At 42.6% G+C, this 25,074-nt stretch overlaps 2 protein-coding genes and 1 pseudogene across 2 annotated transcripts in view; 2 read left to right on the top strand and 1 right to left on the bottom strand.

Annotated features, from left to right (window-relative positions):
* Positions 1-5,102: 5,102 nt before the first annotated feature.
* LOC124673009 (probable calcium-binding protein CML24) lies at positions 5,103-5,678 on the bottom strand. Its single transcript, XM_047209147.1, has one exon. It carries the CDS (start codon positions 5,676-5,678, stop codon positions 5,103-5,105), a length of 576 nt encoding a protein of 191 aa, XP_047065103.1.
* Positions 5,679-6,513: 835 nt separating this feature from the next.
* On the top strand, positions 6,514-9,799 carry LOC124673007 (annotated as a pseudogene).
* A 1,424-nt stretch (positions 9,800-11,223) lies between these two features.
* LOC124673006 (ATP-dependent DNA helicase RecQ-like) overlaps positions 11,224-25,074 on the top strand; it is a 21,269-nt gene continuing 7,418 nt past the window's right edge. The window contains exon 1 of the mRNA XM_047209146.1: positions 11,224-11,411. Within this exon, the coding sequence (XP_047065102.1) occupies positions 11,224-11,411 (188 nt within the window). The remainder of the gene's footprint in view (positions 11,412-25,074) is intronic.

The raw sequence follows: 25,074 nt of genomic DNA, 5'->3' as shown, positions 1-25,074 counted from the left end.
ATCTTATGCACTTTGCTTGGAGCGCTCGGTTTGTTTTTGTTTTTGTTTTGTTTGAATAAAATGGATCCTAGCATTCACTGTATGGGAGAGAGACACGCTCCGCTCGTAGCATATGGACAAGTATGTCCTTAGGCTCTACTCATAGTATTCATGGCGAAGTTTCTTCTTCGTTAAATTGTTATATGGTTGGAATTGGAAAATGCTACATGTAGTAACTCTAAAATGTCTTGGATAATTTGATACTTGGCAATTGTTGTGCTCATGTTTAAGCTCTTGCATCATATACTTTGCACCTATTAATGAAGAAACACTTAGAGCTTGCTAATTTGGTTTGCATATTTGGTTTCTCTAGAGTCTAGATAATATCTAGTATTGAGTTTTGAACAACAAGGAAGACGGTGTAGAGTCTTATAATGTTTACAATATGTCTTCTATGTGAGTTTTGCTGCACCGTTCATCCTTGTGTTTGTTTCAAATAACCTTGCTAGCCTAAACCTTGTATCGAGAGGGAATACTTCTCATGCATCCAAAATACTTGAGCCAACCACTATGCCATTTGTGTCCACCATACCTACCTACTACATGGTATTTATCCGCCATTCCAAAGTAAATTGCTTGAGTGCTACCTTTAAAATTCCATCATTCACCTTTGCAATATATAGCTCATGGGACAAATAGCTTTAAAACTATTGTGGTATTGAATATGTACTTATGCACTTTATCTCTTATTAAGTTGCTTGTTGTGCGATAACCATGCTTCGGGGACGCCATCAACTATTCTTTGTTGAATATCATGTGAGTTGCTATGCATGTCCGTCTTGTCCGAAGTAAGAGAGATCTACCACCTTAATGGTTGGAGCATGCATATTGTTAGAGAAGAACTTTGGGCCGCTAACTAAAGCCATGATTCATGGTGGAAGTTTCGATTTTGGACATATATCCTCAATCTCATATGAGAATAATAATTGTTGTCACATGCTTATGCATTAAAGAGGAGTCCATTATCTCGTTGTCCATGTTGTCCCGGTATGGATGTCTAAGTTGAGAATAATCAAAAGCGAGAAATCCAAAATGCGAGTTTTCTCCTTAGATCTTTGTACAGGCGGCATGGAGGTACCCCATTGTGACACTTGGTTAAAACATGTGTATTGCGATGATCCGGTAGTCCAAGCTAATTAGGACAAGGTGCGGGCGCTATTAGTATACTATGCATGAGGCTTGCAACTTGTAAGATATAATTTACATAACTCATATGCTTTATTACTACCGTTGACAAAATTGTTTCATGTTTTCAAAATAAAAGCTCTAGCACAAATATAGCAATCGATGCTTTCCTCTTTGAAGGACCATTCTCTTTACTTTTATGTTGAGTCAGTTCACCTATTTCTCTCCACCTCAAGAAGCAAACACTTGTGTGAACTGTGCATTGATTCCTACATACTTGCATATTGCACTTGTTATATTACTCTATGTTAACAATTATCAATGAGATATACATGTTACAAGTTGAAAGCAACCGCTGAAACTTAATCTTCCTTTGTGTTGCTTCAATACCTTTACTTTGATTTATTGCTTTATGAGTTAACTCTTATGCAAGACTTATTGATGCTTGTCTTGAAGTACTGTTCATGAAAAGTCTTTGCTTTATGAGTCACTTGTTTACTCATGTCATTACCATTGTTTTGATCGCTGCATTCATTACATATGTTTACAAATAGTATGATCAAGGTTATGATGGCATGTCACTTCAGAAATTATCTTTGTTATCGTTTTACTCCGCTCGGGACGAGCGAGAACTAAGCTTGGGGATGCCGATACGTCTCCGACGTATCGATAATTTCTTATGTTCCATGCCACATTATTGATGATACCTACATGTTTTATGCACACTTTATGTCATATTCGTGCATTTTCTGGAACTAACCTATTAACAAGATGCCGAAGAGCCAGTTGTTGTTTTATGCTGTTTTTGGTTTCAGAAATCCTAGTAACGAAATATTCTCGGAATTGGACGAAATCAAAACCCAGGTTCCTAGTTTGCCACGAAGCTTCCGGAAGACCGAAGAGGAGTCGAAGTGGGGCCACGAGGGGCCGCCACCATAGGGCGGCGCGGCCCGTGCCTTGGCCGCGCCGACTCGTGGTGTGGGGCCCTCGTGTGGCCCCCCACGTTGCCCTTCCGCCTACTTAAAGCCTCCATCGCGAAACCCCCGATGCGAAGAACCACGATACGGAAAACCTTCCGGAGACGCCGCCGCCGCCAATCCCATCTCGGGGGATTCGGAGATCTCCTCCGGCACCCTGCCGGAGAGGGGATTCATCTCCCGGAGGACTCTACACCGCCATGGTCGCCTCCCGGAGTGATGAGTGAGTAGTTCACCCCTGGACTATGGGTCCATAGCAGTAGCTAGATGGTTGTATTCTCCTCATTGTGCTTCATTGTTGGATCTTGTGAGCTGCCTAACATGATCAAGATCATCTATCCGTAATACTATATGTTGTGTTTGTCGGGATCCGATGGATAGAGAATACCATGTTATGTTAATTATCAAGTTATTACCTATGTGTTGTTTATGATCTTGCATGCTCTCCGTTATTAGTAGAGGCTCGGCCAAGTTTTTGCTCTTAACTCCAAGAGGGAGTATTTATGCTCGATAGTGGGTTCATGCCCGCATTGATACCAGGACGTGTGACGAAAGTTCTAAGGTTGTGTTGTGTTCGTTGCCACTAGGGATAAAACATTGATGCTATGTCTAAGGATGTAGTTGTTGATTACATTACGCACCATACTTAATGCAATTGTCTCGTTGCTTTGCAACTTAATATCGGAAGGGGTTCGGATGATAACCCGAAGGTGGACTTTTTAGGCATAGATGCGGTTGGATGGCGGTCTATGTACTTTGTCGTAATGCCCAATTAAATCTCACTCGTACTTATCATGACATGTATGTGCATTGTTATGCCCTCTCTATTTGTCAATTGCCCGATCGTAATTTGTTCACCCAACATGCTTTTATCTTATGGGAGAGACACCTCTAGTGAACTCGTGGACCCCGGTCCATTCTTTAATACTCGAAATACAAATCTGTTGCAATACTTGTTCTTTACTCGTTTTCTTGCAAACAATCATCTTCCACACAATACGGTTAATCCTTTGTTACAGAGCAAGCCGGTGAGATTGACAACCTCAACGTTTCGTTGGGGCAAAGTATTTTGGTTGTGTTGTGCAGGTTCCACGTTGGCGCCGGAATCTCTCGGTGTTGCGCCGCACTACATCCCGCCGCCATCAACCTTCAACGTGCTTCTTGGCTCCTCCTGGTTCGATAAACCTTGGTTTCTTTCTGAGGAAAAACTTGCTGCTGTGCGCATCATACCTTCCTCTTGGGGTTCCCAACGAACGTGTGAATTACACGCCATCAGGCACCTCCACCATGCTATGGCTTGACTGGTGGACCGTCCCTACAACCCTTAGGGCACACTTCCCTTCCCTATTTGCTATTGCGGCAGACCCTGAGGCGTCGGTAGCGCATAGCCGGAGAGGGGGAATGGGTGATCCCCTTCCGCCGAACCTTGAGTAGGGGCGAGAGGTTAGAGTGGGAGGAGATGCGACACATGTTGGCAAGGACCAACCTGTCGCCCCGACCGGACGAGCTCACCTGGACCCTGGAGCATTCCGGGAAGTTCACGGTTAGTTCGCTTTACCGCAAGTTGTGTCAAGGAACAGCTCGAAAGCATTACAGTGAGCTCTGGCGGGTTGCCATCCCGCTCAAGATCAGAGTGTTCCTGTGGCAGTTAGTGCGTAAACGCTTACCCACTAATGGCAACATTCAACAGCGACATGGCACATCTAATGGCAGGTGCGCGCCGTATGATGAACATGAGGGCACTAATCATCTGTTCTTCATTTGCCCCTCTGGAGCGCATTTAGGGAACTGTTGGGATTCTCCTGGAACCCCTCGTGTTTTGCTGATCTTTATAGACAGCTTCAACGATGTGAGGGCCAATCCAAATGCGTCCTTTGGATTTGCGGTGCTGCCCTCTGTTGGACCTTATGGAACATACACAACAAGTTCACCATCGAAGGGGTCTTTCCTAATCAACCAGCTGATGCGCTCTATAAACTATCAATGTATGTGCAGGTATGGAGGCCAGTGGCCAGGAGAAAGACCGGACGATGATCGAGCTGACGATTCACAAGATCAGGGCGCTGTATACTTCTATCAAGGATCCTACCTAGAAAACCCCAGGGCTTTTTTTTTGTGTGCAAAATAGTCAATTTATCTTTACTATCAAATTAAAACAGGTGAGTGCCTGATGTCACACATGGGCCGAAGCCCCTCAATAGGCTACTTTACTTGCTAGGCCCAAAGTGTTGACCGCGGCATATAAATCGACGGCATTGAGATGTGCCAAAAGCCCATCTTTTCCAGCGGCGACGCCCAGATCCTACCTAGAAAACCCCAGGGCTTGTGTGTCGGCTGTGTGTATGTCTACGTTGGGGCGTACACATGCTGTTAGGATGTTCATTTTGCTTTGTGCTTGTATCTGACTTCTATGCTTATCGGTTGTCCGAGGTGGTCGTGTTTCATGTGTGGTCTCGTATGGTTTTATCCGGTGTTGTTGGTACTTTGTTTGGATGACGCCGGTGTGGCTTTATTAATTTAAAGTCGGGCTCTTCTCGAGCCTATTGTCTCATTCTAACTAAAAGAAAGGCCTCATGAATTTGGTTAGGGGAAGAGAGCATGTTCCGAGGAAGACACAGTTCACGCCACCGGATATGATTAGCCGAGGACAACATGTTTAGAGCACAACACAATTAGACACACAAAAATATTTCATGGGAGCAGTCTGAAACCTTGGAGAGTAATCGTACGAAACCTAAATAACCTTGCAATCTCTTCGTTTCTCCATGTTTTTGGAGCTTCAGAGGTTACATCAGTTGCATTTGAGCATTGGAGCTTGGACGAATATTACGAAAGAAATAGCTGCTTTTTCTTCAAGCTTACTAGGTACGTACATAAACGGGGGGTGATCGATCTCCGAGGATGATCGCTCGCATCATCGATCATGATCGGGCGGCGAAGAAGAACGCACGCCGGCGCGCGTCACATGTTGATCCCTTGCATCATGATCTTGAACTCGCCGAAGTCGACGCGGCCGTCGCTGTCGCGGTCGACGTTGCAGATCATCTCCCTGACGTTGGCCAGGCTGCTGGCCTCGGGCATGCCCAGCTTCTTGAGCACCTCCTGCAGCTCGGACGCCGAGATGTAGCCGTCGCCGTCCACGTCGAACACCTTGAACGCCTCCCTCATCTCCTCCTCGTCCTCCCCGCCGCCGCCCTCCTCGCCGTCGTCGGCCAGCGCGCCGAAGAGCGCGTCCCCGAGCGCGCGGTGGAGGCCCTCGAAGTCCTCGAACCGGAGCCCGGAGGCCCCCTCGGGGACGTGCGCGCCCACCGTGGCGGCGAGGCTGGCGCGGTCCGCCTCCAGCCCGAGCGCGTCCAGCGCCTGCGCCAGCTCCTCCACCGTGATCTCGCCGTCGCCGTTGCGGTCGAACATGTCGAACACGCGACGCAGCCGCACCGCGTTCAGGCTCCCGTTGCGGAGGCGGAACGACGGCGACGGAGAGCCCTTCGACAGGGCCGACGCCGCCGGCTTCACCGCCGCGCTCTGCTCACCGGCCATTGGCTTCTCTCTCTCGCTGGCTCCGTGCGCCGGTCCTTGTTTCCGGAGGGTGTGGGAGGCCGCGCCGAGACTCTCGCGGCTCTATTATAGCAGGACGGGAGGAGAAAAGGAAGGAAAGAACGAACGGGAGGCGTGTCGTGTCCCCGGCGGAGACGGAGCGAATATTGCCGCGGCGGGCATGGTTTCCTTTTTTCTTCTGCCGGGCAATTGATCGCCTACCATACCATTGAGCCACTCCCATCACATACCATCCATGGAAACAGCTGATTCAGGCTGATCTCGATTCAGTGCCGTAGGGAAGAGGTAGGGCTGGCAGGCAGACTACTTTCGCGTCAGCTTCGGACATGACTTTTTTTTGTCTTCGCTGTGATTCCGTGCAATACGGGCTCGTATTCATATCGTTGTCTACCTCACGAACTGCTACGCTTCTCGTCGCATCAAAACCTGCTAGCTGGTCTGTGTACTACAAATGGCTAGATGCATGGGGGCAGCGACACCCACGGGCGGAGCAGAGCGATTTCCATGCATTTCCTGCAATGTCGGGCCGTAGCCGTGATGGAGACGATGGCAGCACATGCAGCAGTGGCCCCGGGAACCATCTGCCCATGACACCGTCACGTCCATTTTTCGCACAAAAGCGGTGTTTTTCCTCTAAAATCCTAGAGATACATGAGCTTAGGCTTAAGGTCTGAAAGAAATAAGCAAATATTTTATTTCTTCAAATTATTTCTTCTTTCAATCTTCTACTTATTATCTTGAAGTCAGCCCAAAAGCATTCAAACCACAAACTTGTAAATACCAATGAAGATTCTTCCATGGTTTAATTTGAGCTATAATGGCAAAGCCACATGTTCACACACAGTCCTTAAAGCAGTCAATCAACATCGGCAATGGTAACACACAACGCCAGTATACCATGCAGGCCCGTCTCGGAGGCAGGTGCAAAATGTTCTACGCACAAGGCCCTATTAATTAGTATAGGATTAGATGGGTCTAGCATTAACCATTGTAGTAGTACCGCTTGGGAAGTTGCACAATTAACTCCACGGGACCTCCAACCAGGATCCAACTCACGCACGTCTCCCTTTCTCTATCTCTTCTTCTCTTTATTTCTTTGACTCTTCCTCATCTAGCACGATGCCGATCTGCCAAGTTCCTTCGTCTCCTATGCTTGATTTAGTTTCGTCACAATTTCCACGGAATAGATCCGTTGATGCAATGAATCGATTTAAGGTCCGTTGCAGGCTCCACCCTCAATACACCACCTATTTATTTGGTGATTTCTTCTCAATTTCTCATCTCCGAATCTCTCTGTTCTAGCGCTCTACTTCTTCCCAGCGCCCTGCTTCTTCCGATCCGGCGACCATCTTGCTGTTTGTTGCCGCACCTGCTGCCATCTCTGGGTTCTGGTACATCAATTCGATTTGGAGGCCTGGCGAGAGTGCTTGGTCGCTGCATCCAGGTGCATCAATTCGAGGAGGAGGTGGACTGGAGTCTGGAGGAGCAACCAGCCACACGCTTCATCCAGGTTGTTTCATCCCATTTTGTTCCATGGTCTATTTTTGATACATGATATTTGCATCGTAGTTTCATTTTCTGTAATGTCTTCTAGAAATAGGAAATACCCTTGAGGACATGAAAAACGTCAGAAAAAACAAAAGATTGAAGAACTTACTCGATCTCAAAGGGGTGTTCTTGATAAATTTTTAGCGAAAGAATCAGGCGTTTCTTTTGAAAATCGGACTGCAGATGTTGGTACTGACAGTACCAATGTTGATTCTCACTCTGGGGATACTAATGTTGATAGAAACATGGATGTAGTTGTTCATGGCGAGAGTACTAATAATACCGATGACATAAATGTTAATGTTTCTTTGCAACCTGACATATTTGATCCACGAAATTGGGGTGCCCTTGATTCTAAATCATTTGACATATTGGTAGAGAGGGGTCATAAGAGAGATTTATCTATCAGAAAGGGTCCTAAAGATAAATCTGGTAGAAGATTTTCTGCAATGTTATACACTAGAGTTTTGCCAAATGGAGAGGAGTCTCGATAGAGACCGGCTTGTTTATTCTAAAGAGCTCAATAGAGTTTTTTGTTTTTGTTGTAAATTATTCGGGAAGGGTCGAGGCAAAGGTCAGTTGGCTAATGAGGGTTTTAGTGATTGGATACACCTTACCGCTAGACTTAAAGAGCACGAGATTGGAGCATAACATGTTAAAAATATGGTCGCATGGTATGATTTGCGTCTCAGACTGCAAAAGAATGAAACTATTGACAACGTAGCTCGACAACAACTTGAGAAAGAAAAGGACCACTGGTGAAAAGTTTTATTTAGAATTCTTTTGATTGTTAAATTTCTTGCAAAACATAATCTTGCATTTCGTGGTACTAATTCTAAATTGTATGAAGATAGCAATGGTAATTTTTTAGGCTTGGTTTAAATATTGGCGGAATTTGACCCGGTTATTAACGAGCATGTTCGACGCATAACAAGTGATGAAACTCATACTCATTACCTTGGTCATGGCATCCAGAATGAGCTAATACAACTGCTTGCTTCTGCGATTAAATCAGAGATCATTCAAAAAATAAAAGACGCAAAGTATTACTCGGTGATACTTGATTGTACCCCTGATGCAAGCCACCAAGAGCAAATGTCTTTGATTATAAGATATGTTGATGTATCTTCGAGTTCTGTTTGTGTTGTTGAATCTTTTCTAGGATTTTTGAATGTAAATGATACCACCGGGAAAGGACTTTTTGATGTTTTGCAGAATGAACTAAAGAAACTTAATCTAGACATAGATAATGTGAGAGGGAAGAGCTATGATAATGGGTCAAACATGAAAGGTAAGAATCAAGATGTTCAAAAGCGGATTTTAAATATAAATCCTAGATCTTTTTATACAGCATGTGGAGCTCATAGCCTCAACTTAACTCTCTGTGATATGGCCAAGTCTTGTGGTAAGGCTAAGGACTTTTTTGGAATCATACAACGTATCTACACAATATTTGCTAAATCAACTAAGAGATGGCAGATTTTAAAAGATAACATAGAAGGCTTAACTCTTAAGTCAGTATCATCTACTCGTTGGGAGAGTCGTATAGATAGTGTGAAAGCTATCAGGTTTCAGATTTCCAATATACGCGAGGCTCTACTACAACAAGTAGCTGAAACTGATACAGATGACATAACTAGTAGTGAAGCTAAATCTTTAGCAACTAATGATCTTGGTGATTTTGAGTTTGTAGTAGCCATAATAATTTGGCATGATATATTGGCTGCGGTATACTTTGTTAGCAAGAGCTTACAGTCAAAAGATATGATCACTGATGTTGCTATTGAAAATGTCCAGAAGCTGATTACCTTTTTCAATGGTTATAGAGAAACTGGTTTTAGAAGTGCTATGGAAATAGCAAAAGAAATTGCACTTGAACTTGATATAGATGCAACATTTCGGAAAAAGCGTGAAATTAAGAGAAAAAACAATTTGATGAGAACCCTGATGTTGTGCCGATTGCTTCACAATCTGCATATGATTCGTTCAGGATAAAGTATTTTTTACCTGTTGTTGATCAAGCTATTGCATCACTTACTACGAGGTTTGAACAATATAAATCATATCAAAAAATATTTGGTTTCTTGTTTACTTCTCAAGCACTACGCCTGTTGGATGATAAAAGTTTAAGATCTTCTTGTAGTTGCCTTGAGACTGCACTTAAAAAGGATAAAAAATCCGACGTTGATGGTAATGAGCTAAAATCTGACATTGATGGTAATGAGCTATATGTAGAGTTAAAGTTACTCCAAAATTTCATCCCAAGGGAAACTTTAGGACATGTTGATATTTTGAATTTCTTGAAACGGATGGATTGTTTTCCTAATGCAACCATTGCATATAGAATTTTGTTGACTATTCCAGTGACGGTTGCATCAGCAAAGAGAAGCTTTTCTAAGCTAAAGTTGTTGAAGTTGTACTTGCGTTCGACAATGACACAAGAAAGACTTAGTGGATTGGCTATGATAGCAATTGAAAACGATATTTTGGAGAAAGTTTCTTATGAAGAGCTAATTGAAGATTTCATCTCAAGAAATGCCGGAAGGATCTGCTAAATAACATAGTACTTTTGAATTATGAAAAGGTTTTCCCACAAGATGTAATTTATCCAAAAAAAATGTACAACCTGAGAATAAATATAATATAAAACGATGTTTTTTCTAATTGCCAATGTTTATGTTGAGTGTCCAATTTTTTGTTTCGCACGGGGCCTCCATTTTCTCAGGTACGGCCCTGATACCATGGAAAAGCAATCGGACAATCCAGTCGACATTGCGAGAACAATCCTTCTCACAACAATCATATTTTTTCCCAAATCAATCTGGCGAAGCAAAAGCTAAAGGCTCGTACATGGAGAATTTTAATCCCAACACCATTAACTTGGGAAGGAGATCTCGTTGTTGAACGAAGATTAGAATATCATTTATTGTAGACATGCCAACTCCATTGAGGTGGAGGCCAAAAGAAAACGATTACCAAAACCCTAACCTAATATTATTAAAAAAATGATATTCTTATTAGAAAAAACTCCATGCATAGATCATGTTCCCCTCATTCTCTTCTTACCTGCAATAAAATAGATGTAGATGGAGGGGACCAACGGGAAGGACTTAGGGTTGGCGGTGTAGGGTTGTCACACTGGAGACAATTGAGATGGTACGAATCTGAGAGAGAAGGCCAGGCCAACAAATGACATGTAGAGGCGGAGATTTGAGGAGGGCGGTAAGACAAGGTGGAGGAAGGCGCTTGATAACTGCAAGTGCACATGTAGGTCTAGCTAGTTTCTAAATAAGAGTATCGATCCCACATAGAGTCTACCGGCTATGTTCAATTATTTGTTCCTTGTTACAACTTACTCAAGGATGCATAAGGATGTACTTAATTCCAAGTAAAGGTGAAAAAGGTTTAATTTAGTGTGATGAATAGTAAAAGTCAACACGCTAAAAGTAACCGATGAAAAGGAGAACAATGCGTTGTAGGGTATTGAAACTGCAGTGGGCTAAAGTGTTTTGGGAGAATCTTGAATTCACCTCTAGTGTTTGGAGTGTTAAATATTAGGATGTTCTAAACATTCTTTATGCATGTGTATGGGGGAAGTTGCACATAGGGCTGCTGCAGATCAGCCATATGTTCAACCACAGTGATGTAAAGGGCAAATCGCCTGAGTATAGTACTATCAAGGGTCTATGAGTCTCCTCTAATTCCCCATTGAACATCTGACTGAGGATGAGCGTGAGGGTGTCACTTGACGCCTCCTCTCTACCACGTGTCAGGGTAATCCTCTCTCTAGCCCTTAAAGGAAAATATTGTATGATCGACTTCATACAATATCAAAAGAGACAATTAATACACAAATGGTAAAGGAATTAATAAAACATATTTATTTCAATTGTAATCCATAACTAGGGTTTTACCATAACCCCAAGAACAAAGGGATCTACTCACACATAGAGGTAGGAGACATCATCATGATAATGAAATGGATCAGCCACATATGGAAAATGAATTCTTGTTAATATCTACACCAAAGTATAAGAAATTCAACAAGACGTGGATAGTTGATAATGATGGTGGTCTTGGTGCAGCTGATGGTGATGGAGGTGATGCCCAAGCCTCCTTGGATCAGAGCAGGGGCGAGGATCAGTGCCCTTCTGCTAGTTCACTGATGTCTACGGGTGCTTCTATTCTTGTAGACAGTGTTGGGCCTCCAAGAGCAGAGGTTTGTAGAACAGCAACAAGTTTCCCTTAAGTGGATCACCCAAGGTTTATCGAACTCAGGGAGGAAGAGGTCAAAGATATCCCTCTCAAGCAACCCCGCAATCACGATACAAGAAGTCTCTTGTGTCCCCAACACACCTAATACACTTGTCGGATGTATAGGTGCACTAGTTCGGCGAAGAGATAGTGAAATACAAGTAGTATGGATGTATATGAGTGGTAATAGCAATCTGAATAAAATATGGCAGCGAGTAAACATGCAACAGAACAGTAAATAAACGGAGTTTCAGTGTTTGGAAACAAGACCTAGGGATCATACTTTCACTAGTGGACACTCTCAACATTGCAATCATAAAGGAATATAAATAAGCACTTCACTATGCTATTCTGAATTACTCTTCCGGCAAGATAACGAACACTAATTCATCATGTAGGCAAACCTTAAAGATGTATTCCCAAGTACTAATAAACACCCCACGCTGTCACTTTGAGCATTCATAGGAGGTACTAACACACCACAATTTCATAGAGACATCCAACTCAAATCATAACTCAGTGAATAAGTATTCTCGTGAAATATAGCCTAAGAGACCCACACGGTGCACACACCGTCACCTTTACACACGTGGGACAAGGAGTCTCCGGAGATCACATAAGTAAAATCCACTTGAATAGCATAACGACATCTAGATTACAAGCTCATCATATGGATCTCAATCATGTAAGGCAGCTCATGAGATCATTGTATTGAAGTACATGGAGAGAGAGATGAACCACATAGCTACCGGTACAGCCCTTAGCCTCGATGGAGAACTACTCCCTCCTCATGGGAGACAACAACGTTGATGAAGATGGCGGTGGTGTCGATGGAGATGCCTTCCGGGGCACTTCCCCGTCCCGGCGGCGTGCCGAACGCAGACTCCCGTCCCCGCATCTTGGCTTCGCGATGGCGGTGGCTCTGGAAGGTTTCTCGTACCGTGGCTTTTCCGTATCGAAGATTTAGGTCAGGGACCTTTAAATAGGCGAAGAGGTGGAGTCGGAGGGGGTCTGGGGCCACCACACAGTAGGGGGCGCGCCTGGCTCCTTGGCCGCACCGCCACCATGTGTGGGGCCACCAGGGCTCCCCTCTGGTGCCTCTCGGGTGTTCTGGAAGCTTCGTGGAATTATAAGATCGTGGGCCTTGATTTCGTCCAATTCCGAGAATATTTCCTTACTAGGATTTCTGAAACCAAAAACATCAGAAAACAGGAACTGACACTTCGGCATCTCGTCAATAGGTTAGTTCCGGAAAACGCATAAATATGACATATAATGTGTATAAAACATGTGAGTATCATCATAAAAGTAGCAAGGAACATAAGAAATTATAGATACGTTTGAGACGTATCAAGCATCTCCAAGCTTAGTTCCTACTCGCCCTCGAGTAGGTAAACGATAACAAGGATAATTTATGAAGTGACATGCTATCATAATCTTGATCAATACTATTGTAAAGCATATGAGATGAATGAAGTGATTCAAAGCAATGGTAAAGACAATGACTAAACAAATGAATCATATAGCAAAGACTTTTCATGAATAGTACTTTCAAGACAAGCATCAATAAGACTTGCATAAGAGTTACTCATAAAGCAATAAATTCAAAGTAAAGGCATTGAAGCAACACAAAGGAAGATATAAGTTTCAGCGGTTGCTTTCAACTTCAACATGTTTATCTCATGGATAATTGTCAACACAAAGTAATATAACAAGTGCAATAGGTAAACATGTAAGAATCAATGCACACAGTTGATACAAGTGTTTGCTTCTAAGATAGAAGGAAGTGGGTAAACTGACTCAACAATAAAGTAGAAGAAAGGCCCTTCGCTGAGGGAAGCAGGGATTAAATCATGTGCTAGAGCTTTTTAAGTTTTGAAATCATATAGAGAGCATAAAAGTAAAGTTTTGAGAGGTGTTTGTTGTTGTCAACGAATGGTAATGGGTACTCTAACTACCTTATCAACCGGACTTTCAAGAGCGGCTCCCATTAAGGACGTTATCTCTACCAGCAAGGTAGATCATCCCTCTTCTCTTTTGTTTACACATGTATTTTAGTTTCATTATTTATGGATGACACTCCTCCCAACCATTTGCTTACACAAGCCATGGCTAACCGAATCCTCGGGTGCCTTCCAACATTCACATACCATGAAGGAGTGTCTATTTGCAAAATTAAGTTACTTACTGATAGATCAGGGCAAAGCATGTGAAGAGAATTATTAATGCAAGTTAATTAATTGGTGCTGGGAACCCCATTGCCAGCTCTTTTTGCAAAATTATTGGATAAGCGGATGAAGCCACTAGTCCATTGTGAAAGTCTGTCAAAAGTAAATGACAAGATCGAAAGATAAAACACCACATACTTTCTCATGAGCTATAAAACATTGACACAAATAAGAGATAATAGCTTTTGAATTGTTTAAAGGTAGCACATGAAGTATTTGCTTGGAATGGCAGAGAAATACCATGTGGTAGGTAGGTATGGTGGACACAAATGGCATGGATTTGGCTCAAGGATTTGGATGCACGAGAAGAATTCCTCTCAATACAAGGCTAGGCTAGCAAGGTTGTTTGAAGCAAACTCGAGTATAAAACGGTGCAGCAAGACTCACATATGAACATATTGTAAGCATTATAAGACTTTACATCGTCTCCTTGTTGTTCAAACACCTTAACCAGAAAATATCTAGACTCTAGAGAAACCAATCATGTAAACCAAATTTTAACAAGCTCTATGTAGTTCTTCATTAATGGGTACAAGGTACATGATGCAAGAGCTTAAACATGATCTATATGAGCACAACAATTGCCAAGGATCAAATTATTCAAGACATTATACCAATTACCACATGTAGCATTTTCTGTTTCCAACCAAATAACAATGAACGAAGCAGTTTCAACCTTCGCCATGAACATTAAAAGTATAGCTAAGAACACATGTGTTCATATGCAACAGCGGAGAGTGTCTCTCTCCCACACAAGCATTTATTCAGAGAATGAAAATAACAAAACAAAAATAAAAGCACACAGACGCTCCAAGTAAAGTACATAAGATGTGACCGAATAAAAATATAGTTTCAAGAGAAGAAACCTGATAAGTTGTCGATGAAGAAGGGGATGCCTTGGGCATCCCCAAGCTTAGATGCTTGAGTCTTCTTCAAATATGCGGGGATGAACCACGGGGGCATCCCCAAGCTTAGACTTTTCACTCTTCTTGATCATAGTATATCATCCTCCTCTCTTGACCCTTGAAAACTTCCTCCACACCAAACTTAAAACAAACTCATTAGAGGGTTAGTGCATAATCAAAAATTCACATGTTCGAGAGGTGACACAATCATTCTTAACACTTCCGGACATTGAACAAAGCTACTGGAAGTTAATGGAACAAAGAAATCCATCCAACACAGCAAAAGAGGCAATGCGAAATAAAAGGCAGAATCTGTCAAAACAGAACGAGTCCGTAAAGACGAATTTTTTAGAGGCACTGGACTTGCTCAGATGAAAATGCTCAAATTGAATGAAAGTTGCGTACATATCTGAGGATCACGCACGTAAATTGGCAGATTTTTCCGAGTTACCTACAGAGAACTCTGCCCAAAATTCGTGACGCATGTAAATCTGTTTCGCGCAGTAATCCAAATCTAGTATCAACATTACTATCAAAGACTTTACTTGGCACAACAATGCAATAAAATAAGATAAGGAGAGGTTGCTACGGTAGTAACAACTTCCAAGACACAACAAAACATGTAGTAAAATAAACACATGGGTTATCTCCCAAGAAGTTCTTTCTTTATAGCCATTAAGATGGGCTCAGCAATTTTAACGATGCTCGCACAAGGATGAGAGTTGAAGCAAAAGAGAGCATCAAAAAGCAAATTCAAAACAAATTTAAGCCTAACCCACTTCCTATGGAAAGGAATCTTGTAAATAAACAAATTCATGAAGCATAATGCAACAAGCATAGAAAGATAAAACAAGAGTAACTTCACAATTCTCAACATAAAGAGGGGAAACTTAATATTATTAAGATGCATATAACCATGTTTCCCTCTCTCATAATAACTTTTAGTGGCATCATGAACAAACTCAACAATATAAGTATCACATAAAGCATTCTTATTCACATGCATAAAAGTATCATTACTCTCCACATAAGCATAATCAATTTTATTAGTTGTAGTGGGAGCAAATTCAACAAAGTAGCTATCATTATTATTCTCATCAAGTGTAGGAGGCATAGTATAATCATAATAAAATTTACTCTCCATAGTAGGCGGCACCAAAAGACCACTATCATCATAATCATCATATATGGGAGGCATATCATAATCAACATAAACTTTCTCCTCAATACCCGGAGGACTAAAGAGATCATTTTCATCAAAACCGACCTCCCCAAGCTTAGAATTTTCTATATCATTATCAACAATGGTGTTCAAAGCGTTCATACTAATATTACTACTAGCATGCAAATAAGGTTCCATAGGTTTTTTAATTTTCGCATTAAACCATTCATGTCTTGACTCAGGAAATAGTATAAAAAGCTCACAGATGTTTTCCATTATGCCTTACTAGTGTAAAACAAGAAACAAAAAGATGCAATTGCAGGATCTAAAGGAAATAGCTTCGAACACTCACACAATGGCGCCAAAAAAGTACTTAGTTACCTGGGACCGGAGTATGAGTGCCTTTTACCTTTCCTCCCCGGCAACGGCGCCGTGAAAAGTGCTTGATGTCTACGGGTGCTTCTATTCTTGTAGACAGTGTTGGGCCTCCAAGAGCAGAGGTTTGTAGAACAGCAGCAAGTTTCCCTTAAGTAGATCACCCAAGGTTTATCGAACTCAGGGAGGAAGAGGTCAAAGATATCCCTCTCAAGCAACCCTGCAATCACGATACAAGAAGTCTCTTGTGTCCCCAACACACCTAATACACTTGTCAGATGTATAGGTGCACTAGTTCGGCGAAGAGATAGTGAAATACAAGTAGTATGGATGTATATGAGTGGTAATAGCAATCTGAATAAAATATGGCAGCGAGTAAACATGCAACAAAACAGTAAATAAACGGAGTTTCAGTGTTTGGAAACAAGGCCTAGGGATCATACTTTCACTAGTGGACACTCTCAACATTGCAATCATAAAGGAATATAAATAAGCACTTCACTATGCTATTCTGAATTACTCTCTGGCAAGATAACGAACACTAATTCATCATGTAGGCAAACCTTAAAGATGTATTCCCAAGTACTAATGAACACCCCATGCTGTCACTTTGAGCATTCATAGGAGGCACTAACACACCACAATTTCATAGAGACATCCAACTCAAATCATAACTCAGTGAATAAGTATTCTGTGAAATATAGCCTAAGAGACCCACACGGTGCACACACTGTCACCTTTACACACGTGGGACAAGGAGTCTCCGGAGATCACATAGGTAAAATCCACTTGAATAGCATAACGACATCTAGATTACAAGCTCATCATATGGATCTCAATCATGTAAGGCAGCTCATGAGATCATTGTATTGAAGTACATGGAGAGAGAGATGAACCACATAGCTACCGGTACAGCCCTTAGCCTTGATGGAGAACTACTCCCTCCTCATGGGAGACAGCAGCGTTGATGAAGATGGTGGTGGTGTCGATGGAGATGCCTTCCGGGGGCACTTCCCCGTCCCAGCGGCGTGCCGGAACAGAGACTCCTGTCCCCCAGATATTTGTATCAAATGACTGTTCATACGTGCATTTTACATCATCATTGTTGCTACATATATGTTTAGTTTACATTGATATATGCACCATTATTTATGCATTTTTAGTTGATTTCTGGGACTTTCCTACGAAGTCCCTTTCATTGGTATATAATTTCTGGGAGGGAGAAGACCTCCTCTTCCCTATTTTTATTGTTTCGGGGATTCTCTAGACACCTAAAAATTGTGGCAAAAATACTTGATTAGTTTTTCACCCCGAGAAGGAGCGTGAGCGAAAAAAACACGCGAGGGAGGCCACGAGGGACAAACGGCACCATGTGACGCGCCCAGACATGTAGGGCGCTACCCTAGTCCGTTTTCACCACGAGCATCGTCTCGGGCCCCCCTTTTATAGCAGAGCCGCGTTTCGCCTAAAAATCTAAGCCATATTTTTCCCGAGATTTATTGAGGCGACGACGGAGGTGAAAGTCATCTTCTACTCCGGGAGAGGGCAGATCATGCCGCACCGGTGCCTCCGGTGAAGGGAAAATCGACGACATTGGCATCACCAATCCTTCTTGGCTTGGGGGAGGCATCTTCATCAACATCTCCATCAGCACCATTGATACGTCTCCGACGTATCGATAATTTCTTATGTTCCATGCCACATTATTGATGATATCTACATGTTTTATACACATTATATGTCATATTTATGCGTTTTCCGGAACTAACCTATTGACGAGATGCCGAAGGGCCAGTTCCTGTTTCTGTTGTTTTTGGTTCCGGAAATCCTAGTAAGGAAATATTCTCGGAATCGGACGAAATCAATGCCCGAGCATCCTATTTTTCCACGAAGCTTCCAGAACACCCGAGAGCCACCGGAGGGGAGCCCCGGTGGGCCCGGATGATAGGGCGGCGTGGCCGGGGCCCGGGCCGCGCCCCCTATCGTGTCGTCGCCTCGTCGGCCCTCCGACTCCGCCTCTTCGCCTATTTAAAGGTCCCGACCTAAAACCTCGATACGGAAAAACCACGGTACGAGAAACCTTCCCGGAGCCGCCGCCATCGCGAAGCCAAGATCCGGGGACAGGAGTCTCTGTTCCGGCACGCCGCGGGACGGGGAAGTGCCCCCGGAAGGCTTCTCCATCGACACCACCGCCATCTTCATCAACGCTGCTTGTCTCCCATGAGGAGGGAGTAGTTCTCCATCGAGGCTCGGGGCTGTACCGGTAGCTATGTGGTTCATCTCTCTCCTATGTACTTCAATACAATAATCTCATGAGCTGCCTTACATGATTGAGATTCATATGATGATGCTTGTAATCTAGATGTCATTATGCTAGTCAAGTGGGTTTTACTTATGTGATCTCCGGAGACTCCTTGCCCCACGTGTGTAAAGGTGACGAGTGTGTGCACCGTGTGGGTCTCTTAGGCTATATTTCATGAGAATACTTATTCACTGTTATGAATGGCATAGTGAAGTGCTTATTTATATGTCTTTATGATTGCAATGTGTTTTGTATCACAATTTATCTGTGTGCTACTCTAGTGATGTTATTATAGTAGTTTATTCCTCCTGCACGGTGTAATGGTGACAGTGTGTGCATCGTGTAGTACTTGGCGTAGGCTATGATTGTGATCTCTTGTAGATTATGAAGTTAACTATTGCTATGATAGTATTGATGTGATCCATTCCTCCTTTCGTAGTGTGAAGGTGACAGTGTGTATGCTATGTTAGTACTTGGTTTGGTTATGTTGATCTGTCATGCACTCTAAGGTTATTTAAATATGAACATTGAATATTGTGGAGCTTGTTAACTCCGGCATTGAGGGTTCGTGTAATCCTACACGCTTAGTGGTGTTCATCATCCAACAAGAGGGTGTAGAGTCTAGCATCTATTTATTTATTCTGTTATGTGATCAGTGTTGAGAGTGTCCACTAGTGAAAGTATGATCCCTAGGCCTTGTTCCTAAATACTGCTATCGCTGCTTGTTTACTGTTTTACTGCATTTATACTGCCTGCAATATTACCACCATCAACTGCACGCCAGCAAGCACTTTTCTGGTGCCATTGCTACTGCTCATACTTATTCATACCACCTGTATTTCACTATCTCTTCGCCGAACTAGTGCACCTATTAGGTGTGTTGGGAACACAAGAGACTTCTTGCTTTGTGGTTGCAGGGTTGCTTGAGAGGGATATCTTTGACCTCTTCCTCGCTGAGTTCGATAAACCTTGGGTGATCCACTTAAGGGAAACTTGCTGCTGTTCTACAAACCTCTGCTCTTGGAGGCCCAACACTGTCTACAAGAATAGAAGCACCCGTAGACATCAAGCACTTTTCACGGCGCCGTTGCCGGGGAGGAAAGGTAAACGGCACACACACACAGGCAACCCCGGCAACTAGCCACTTTTCCGGCGCCGTTGCCGGGAGGAAAGGTAAAAGGCTCTCATACTCCGGTCCCGGGTAAAGTACTTTTACGGCGCCGTTGTGTGTGTGCTCGAAGCTATTTCCTTTAGATCCTGCAATTGCATCTTTTTGTTTCTTGTTTACACTAGTTAGGCATAATGGACACCAATGAGCTTCTTATTCTATTTCCTGATTTAAGACATGGATGGTTTGATGCGAAAATTAAAAAACCTATGGAACATATTAGTATGAACGCTTTGAACACCATTGTTGCTAATGATATGGAAAATTCTAAGCTTGGGGAAGCTGGCTTTGATGAGCATGATATTTTTAGTCCCCCAAGCATTGAGGAGAAAATTTACTTTGATGATACTTTGCCTCCTATTTATGATGATTATAATGATATTGGTCTTTTAGTACCGCCTGTTATGGAGGATAAATTTGATTACAATATGCCTCCTATATTTGATGATGAGAATAATAATGATAGCTACTTTGTTGAATTTGCTCCCACTACAACTAATAAAATTGATTATGCCTATGTGGAGAGTAATAATTTTATGCATGAGACTCATGATAAGAATGTTTCATTTGATAGTTATATTGTTGAGTTTGCTCATGATGCCACTGAAAGTTATTATGAGAGAGGAAAATATGATTGTAGAAATTTTCATGTTACTAAAACACCTCTCTATGTGCTGAAATTTTTGAAGCTACACTTGTTCTATCTTCCTATGCTTGTTACTTTTTTCTTCATGAACTTGTTTATTTACAAAACTCCTATGCATAGGAAGCATGTTAGGCTTAATTTTTTTTGAATTTGCTTCTTGATGCTCTCTTTTGCTTCAACTACTATTTCTTGCGAGTGCATCATTAAAACTGCTGAGCCCATCTTAATGGCTATAAAGAAAGAACTTCTTGGGAGATAACCCATGTGTTTATTTTGCTACAGTACTTTTATTTTGTATTTGTGTCTTGGAAGTTGTTACTACTGTAGCAACCTCTCCTTATCTTATTTTATTGCATTTGTTGAGCCAAGTAAAGTCTTTGATAGTAAGGTTCATACTAGATTTGGATTACTGCGCAGAAACAGATTTCTTCTTTGTCACGAATCTGGGCCTAATTCTCTGTAGGTAACTCAGAAAAATCTGCCAATTTACGTGCGTGATCCTCAGATATGTACGCAACTTTCATTAAATTTGGGAATTTTCATCTGAGCAAGTCTGGTGCCATTTTAAAATTCGTCTTTACGGACTGTTCTGTTTTGACAGATTCTGCCTTTTATTTCGCATTGCCTCTTTCGCTGTGTTGGATGGATTTCTTTGTTCCATTAATGTCCAGTAGCTTTGTGCAATGTCCAGAAGTGTTAAGAATGATTGTGTCACCTCTGAACATGTGAATTTTTTATTATGCACTAACCCTCTAATGAGTTTGTTTCGAGTTTGGTGTGGAGGAAGTTTTCAAGGGTCAAGAGAGGAGGATGATATACTATGATCAAGAAGAGTGAAAAGTCTAAGCTTGGGGATGCCCCGGTGGTTCACCCCTACATATTTCAAGAAGACTCAAGCATCTAAGCTTGGGGATGCCCAAGGCATCCCCTTCTTCATCGACAAATTATCAGGTTCCTTCTCTTGAAACTATATTTTTATTCGATCACATCTTATGTACTTTACTTGGAGCGTCTGTTTGTTTTTGTTTTTGTTTGTGTTTGAATAAATTCATGCTTGTGTGGGAGAGAGACACGCTCCGCTGGTTCATATGAACACATGTGTTCTTAGCTTTTAATGTTCATGGCGAAGGTTGAAGCTGCTTCGTTCATTGTTATATGGTTGGAAACGGAAAATGCTACATGTAGTAATTGGTAAAATGTCTTGGATAATGTGATACTTGGCAATTGTTGTGCTCATGTTTAAGCTCTTGCATCATATACTTTGCACCCATTAATGAAGAAATACATAGAGCTTGCTAAAATTTGGTTTGCATAATTGGTCTCTCTAAGGTCTAGATAATTTCTAGTAAAGAGTTTGAACAACAAGGAAGACGGTGTAGAGTCTTATAATGTTTACAATATGTCTTTTATGTGAGTTTTGCTGCACCGGTTCATCCTTGTGTTTGTTTCAAATAAACCTTGCTAGCCTAAACCTTGTATCGAGAGGGAATACTTCTCATGCATCCAAAATCCTTGAGCCAACCACTATGCCATTTGTGTCCACCATACCTACCTACTACATGGTATTTCTCCGCCATTCCAAAGTAAATTGCTTGAGTGCTACCTTTAAATAATTCAAAATTTATCACCTCTGATTTGTGTCAATGTTTCATAGCTCATGAGGAAGTATGTGGTGTTTATCTTTCATTCTTGTTGGGCAACTTTCACCAATGGACTAGTGGCTTCATCCGCTTATCCAATAATTTTGCAAAAAGAGGTGGCGCGGGGTTCCCAGCCCCCAATTAATCAACCTTCATTAATAATTCTCTTCACATGTTTTGCTCTGATTCATCAGTAAGCAACTTCATTTTGCAAATAGACACTCCTTCATGGTATGTGAATGTTGGAAGGCACTAGAGGATTCGGTTAGCCATGGCTTGTGTAAGCAAAAGGTTGGGAGGAGTGTCATCCATAAATAAAACTAAAATACATGTGTAAACAAAAGAGAAGAGGGATGATCTACCTTGCTGGTAGAGATAACGTCCTTCATGGGAGCCGCTCCTTGAAGGTTTGTCTGGCAAGGGGGTTAGAGTGCCCACTACCATTCGTTGACAACAACAAACACCTCTCAAAATTTTACTTTTATGCTCTTTTTATGTTTTCAAAACCAAAGCTCGAGCACAAATATAGCAATCAATGCTTCCCTCTGCGAAGGGCCATTCTTTTACCTTTTATGTTGAGTCAGTTCACCTATTTCTCTCCATCTCAAGAAGCAAACACTTGTGTGAACTGTGCATTGATTCCTACATACTTGCATATTGCACTTGTTATATTACTTTACATTGACAATATCCATGAGATATACATGTTATAAGTTAAAAGCAACCGCTGAAACTCAATCTTCCTTTGTGTTGCTTCAATACCTTTACTTTGATTTATTGCTTTATGAGTTAACTCTTATGCAAGACTTATTGATGCTTGTCTTGAAAGTACTATTCATGAAAAGTCTTTGCTTTATGATTCATTTGTTTACTCATGTCATTACCATTGTTTTGATCGCTGCATTCATTACATATGCTTACAATAGTATGATCAAGGTTATGATGGCATGTCACTCCGGAAATTATCTTTGTTATCGTTTACTGCTCGGGACGAGCAGAACTAAGCTTGGGGATGCTGATACGTCTCCGACGTATCGATAATTTCTTATATTCCATGCCACATTATTGATGATATCTACATGTTTTATACACATTATATGTCATATTTATGCGTTTTCCGGAACTAACCTATTGACGAGATGCCGAAGGGCCGATTGCTGTTTTCTGTTGTTTTTGGTTCCGAAATCCTAGTAAGGAAATATTCTCGAATCGGACGAAATCAATGCCCGAGCATCCTATTTTTCCACGAAGCTTCCGGAACACCCGAGAGCCACTAGAGGGGAGCCCCGGTGGGCCCGGATGATAGGGCGGCGCGGCCGGGGCACGGGCCGCGCCCCCTGCGTGTCGCCGCCTCGTCGGCCCTCCGACTCCGCCTCTTCGCCTATTTAAAGGTCCCCGACCTAAAACCTCGATACGGAAAAGCCACGGTACGAGAAACCTTCCGAGCCGCCGCCATCGCGAAGCCAAGATCCGGGGACAGGAGTCTCCGTTCCGGCACGCCGCCGGGACGGGGAAGTGCCCCGGAAGGCTTCTCCATCGACACCACCGCCATCTTCATCAACGCTGCTGTCTCCCATGTGGAGGGAGTAGTTCTCCATCGAGGCTCGGGGCTGTACCGGTAGCTATGTGGTTCATCTCTCTCCTATGTACTTCAATACAATAATCTCATGAGCTGCCTTACATGATTGAGATTCATATGATGATGCTTGTAATCTAGATGTCATTATGCTAGTCAAGTGGGTTTTACTTATGTGATCTCCAGGAGACTCCTTGTCCCACGTGTGTAAAGGTGACGAGTGTGTGCACCGTGTGGGTCTCTTAGGCTATATTTCACAGAATACTTATTCAACGTTATGAATGGCATAGTGAAGTGCTTATTTATATCTCTTTATGATTGCAATGTGTTTTGTATCACAATTTATCTGTGTGCTACTCTAGTGATGTTATTAAAGTAGTTTATTCCTCCCGCACGGTGTAATGGTGACAGTGTGGGCATCGTGTAGTACTTGGCGTAGGCTATGATTGTGATCTCTTGTAGATTATGAAGTTAACTATTGCTATGATAGTATTGATGTGATCTATTCCTCCTTTCGTAGTGTGAAGGTGACAGTGTGCATGCTATGTGATACGTCTCCGACGTATCGATAATTTCTTATGTTCCATGCCACATTATTGATGATATCTACATGTTTTATGCATACTTTATGTCATATTTATGCGTTTTCCGGAACTAACCTATTGACGAGATGCCGAAGGGCCAGTTCGTTGTTTTCTGCTGTTTTTGGTTCCAGAAATCCTAGTAAGGAAATATTCTCGGAATCGGACGAAATCAACGCCCAACATCCTATTTTTCCCGGAAGGTTCCAGAGCATCGAAGAAGTACCGGAGAGGAGCCAGGGGGGCCCCAAATGCCAGGGCGGCGCGGCCAAGGGGTGGGGCGCGCCCCCCTAGTGTGTGGGCCCACCAGGCCCCCTCCGAGGCTGCTCTTCCGCCTACTTAATGTCTCCGTCGCGAAAACCCTACCACGTTCGACGAAACCAGAGAAAACCTTCCAGAGCCACCGCCATCGCGAAGCCAAGATCCGGGGACGGAGAGTCTCCGTTCCGGCACGCCGCCGGGACGGGGAAGTGCCCCGGAAGGCTTCTCCATCGACACCACCGCCATCTTCATCAACGCTGGCTGTCTCCCATGAGGAGGGAGTAGTTCTCCATCGAGGCTCGGGGCTGTACCGGTAGCTATGTGGTTAATCTCTCTCCTATGTGCTTCAATACAATAATCTCATGAGCTGCCTTACATGATTGAGATTCATATGATGATGCTTGTAATCTAGATGTCATTATGCTAGTCAAGTGGATTTTACTTATGTGATCTCCGGAGACTCCTTGTCCCACGTGTGTAAAGGTGACGAGTGTGTGCACCGTGTGGGTCTTTTAGGCTATATTTCACTGAGAATACTTATTACTGTTATGAATGGCATAGTGAAGTGCTTATTTATATCTCTTTATGATTACAATGTGTTTTGTATCACAATATATCTGCGTGCTACTCTAGTGATGTTATTAAAGTAGTTTTATTACCTCCTTGCGCCTGTAATGGTGGCAGTTAATGGTATAGTATGCTAGTACTTAGCGAGCTATATAATACATGCTT

Source organism: Lolium rigidum, chromosome 7 (assembly GCF_022539505.1).
Source record: "Lolium rigidum isolate FL_2022 chromosome 7, APGP_CSIRO_Lrig_0.1, whole genome shotgun sequence".
NCBI classification, from domain to species: domain Eukaryota; kingdom Viridiplantae; phylum Streptophyta; class Magnoliopsida; order Poales; family Poaceae; genus Lolium; species Lolium rigidum.
The sequence above is the reverse complement of the archived record's forward strand: the minus strand, read 5'-3'. Positions and strand labels throughout refer to the sequence as shown.

Excerpts from the sequence above, each read along its gene's own strand:
- LOC124673009 (XM_047209147.1), bottom strand. The coding sequence starts at position 5,678 with ATGGCCGGTGAGCAGAGCGCGGCGGTGAAGCCGGCGGCGTCGGCCCTG.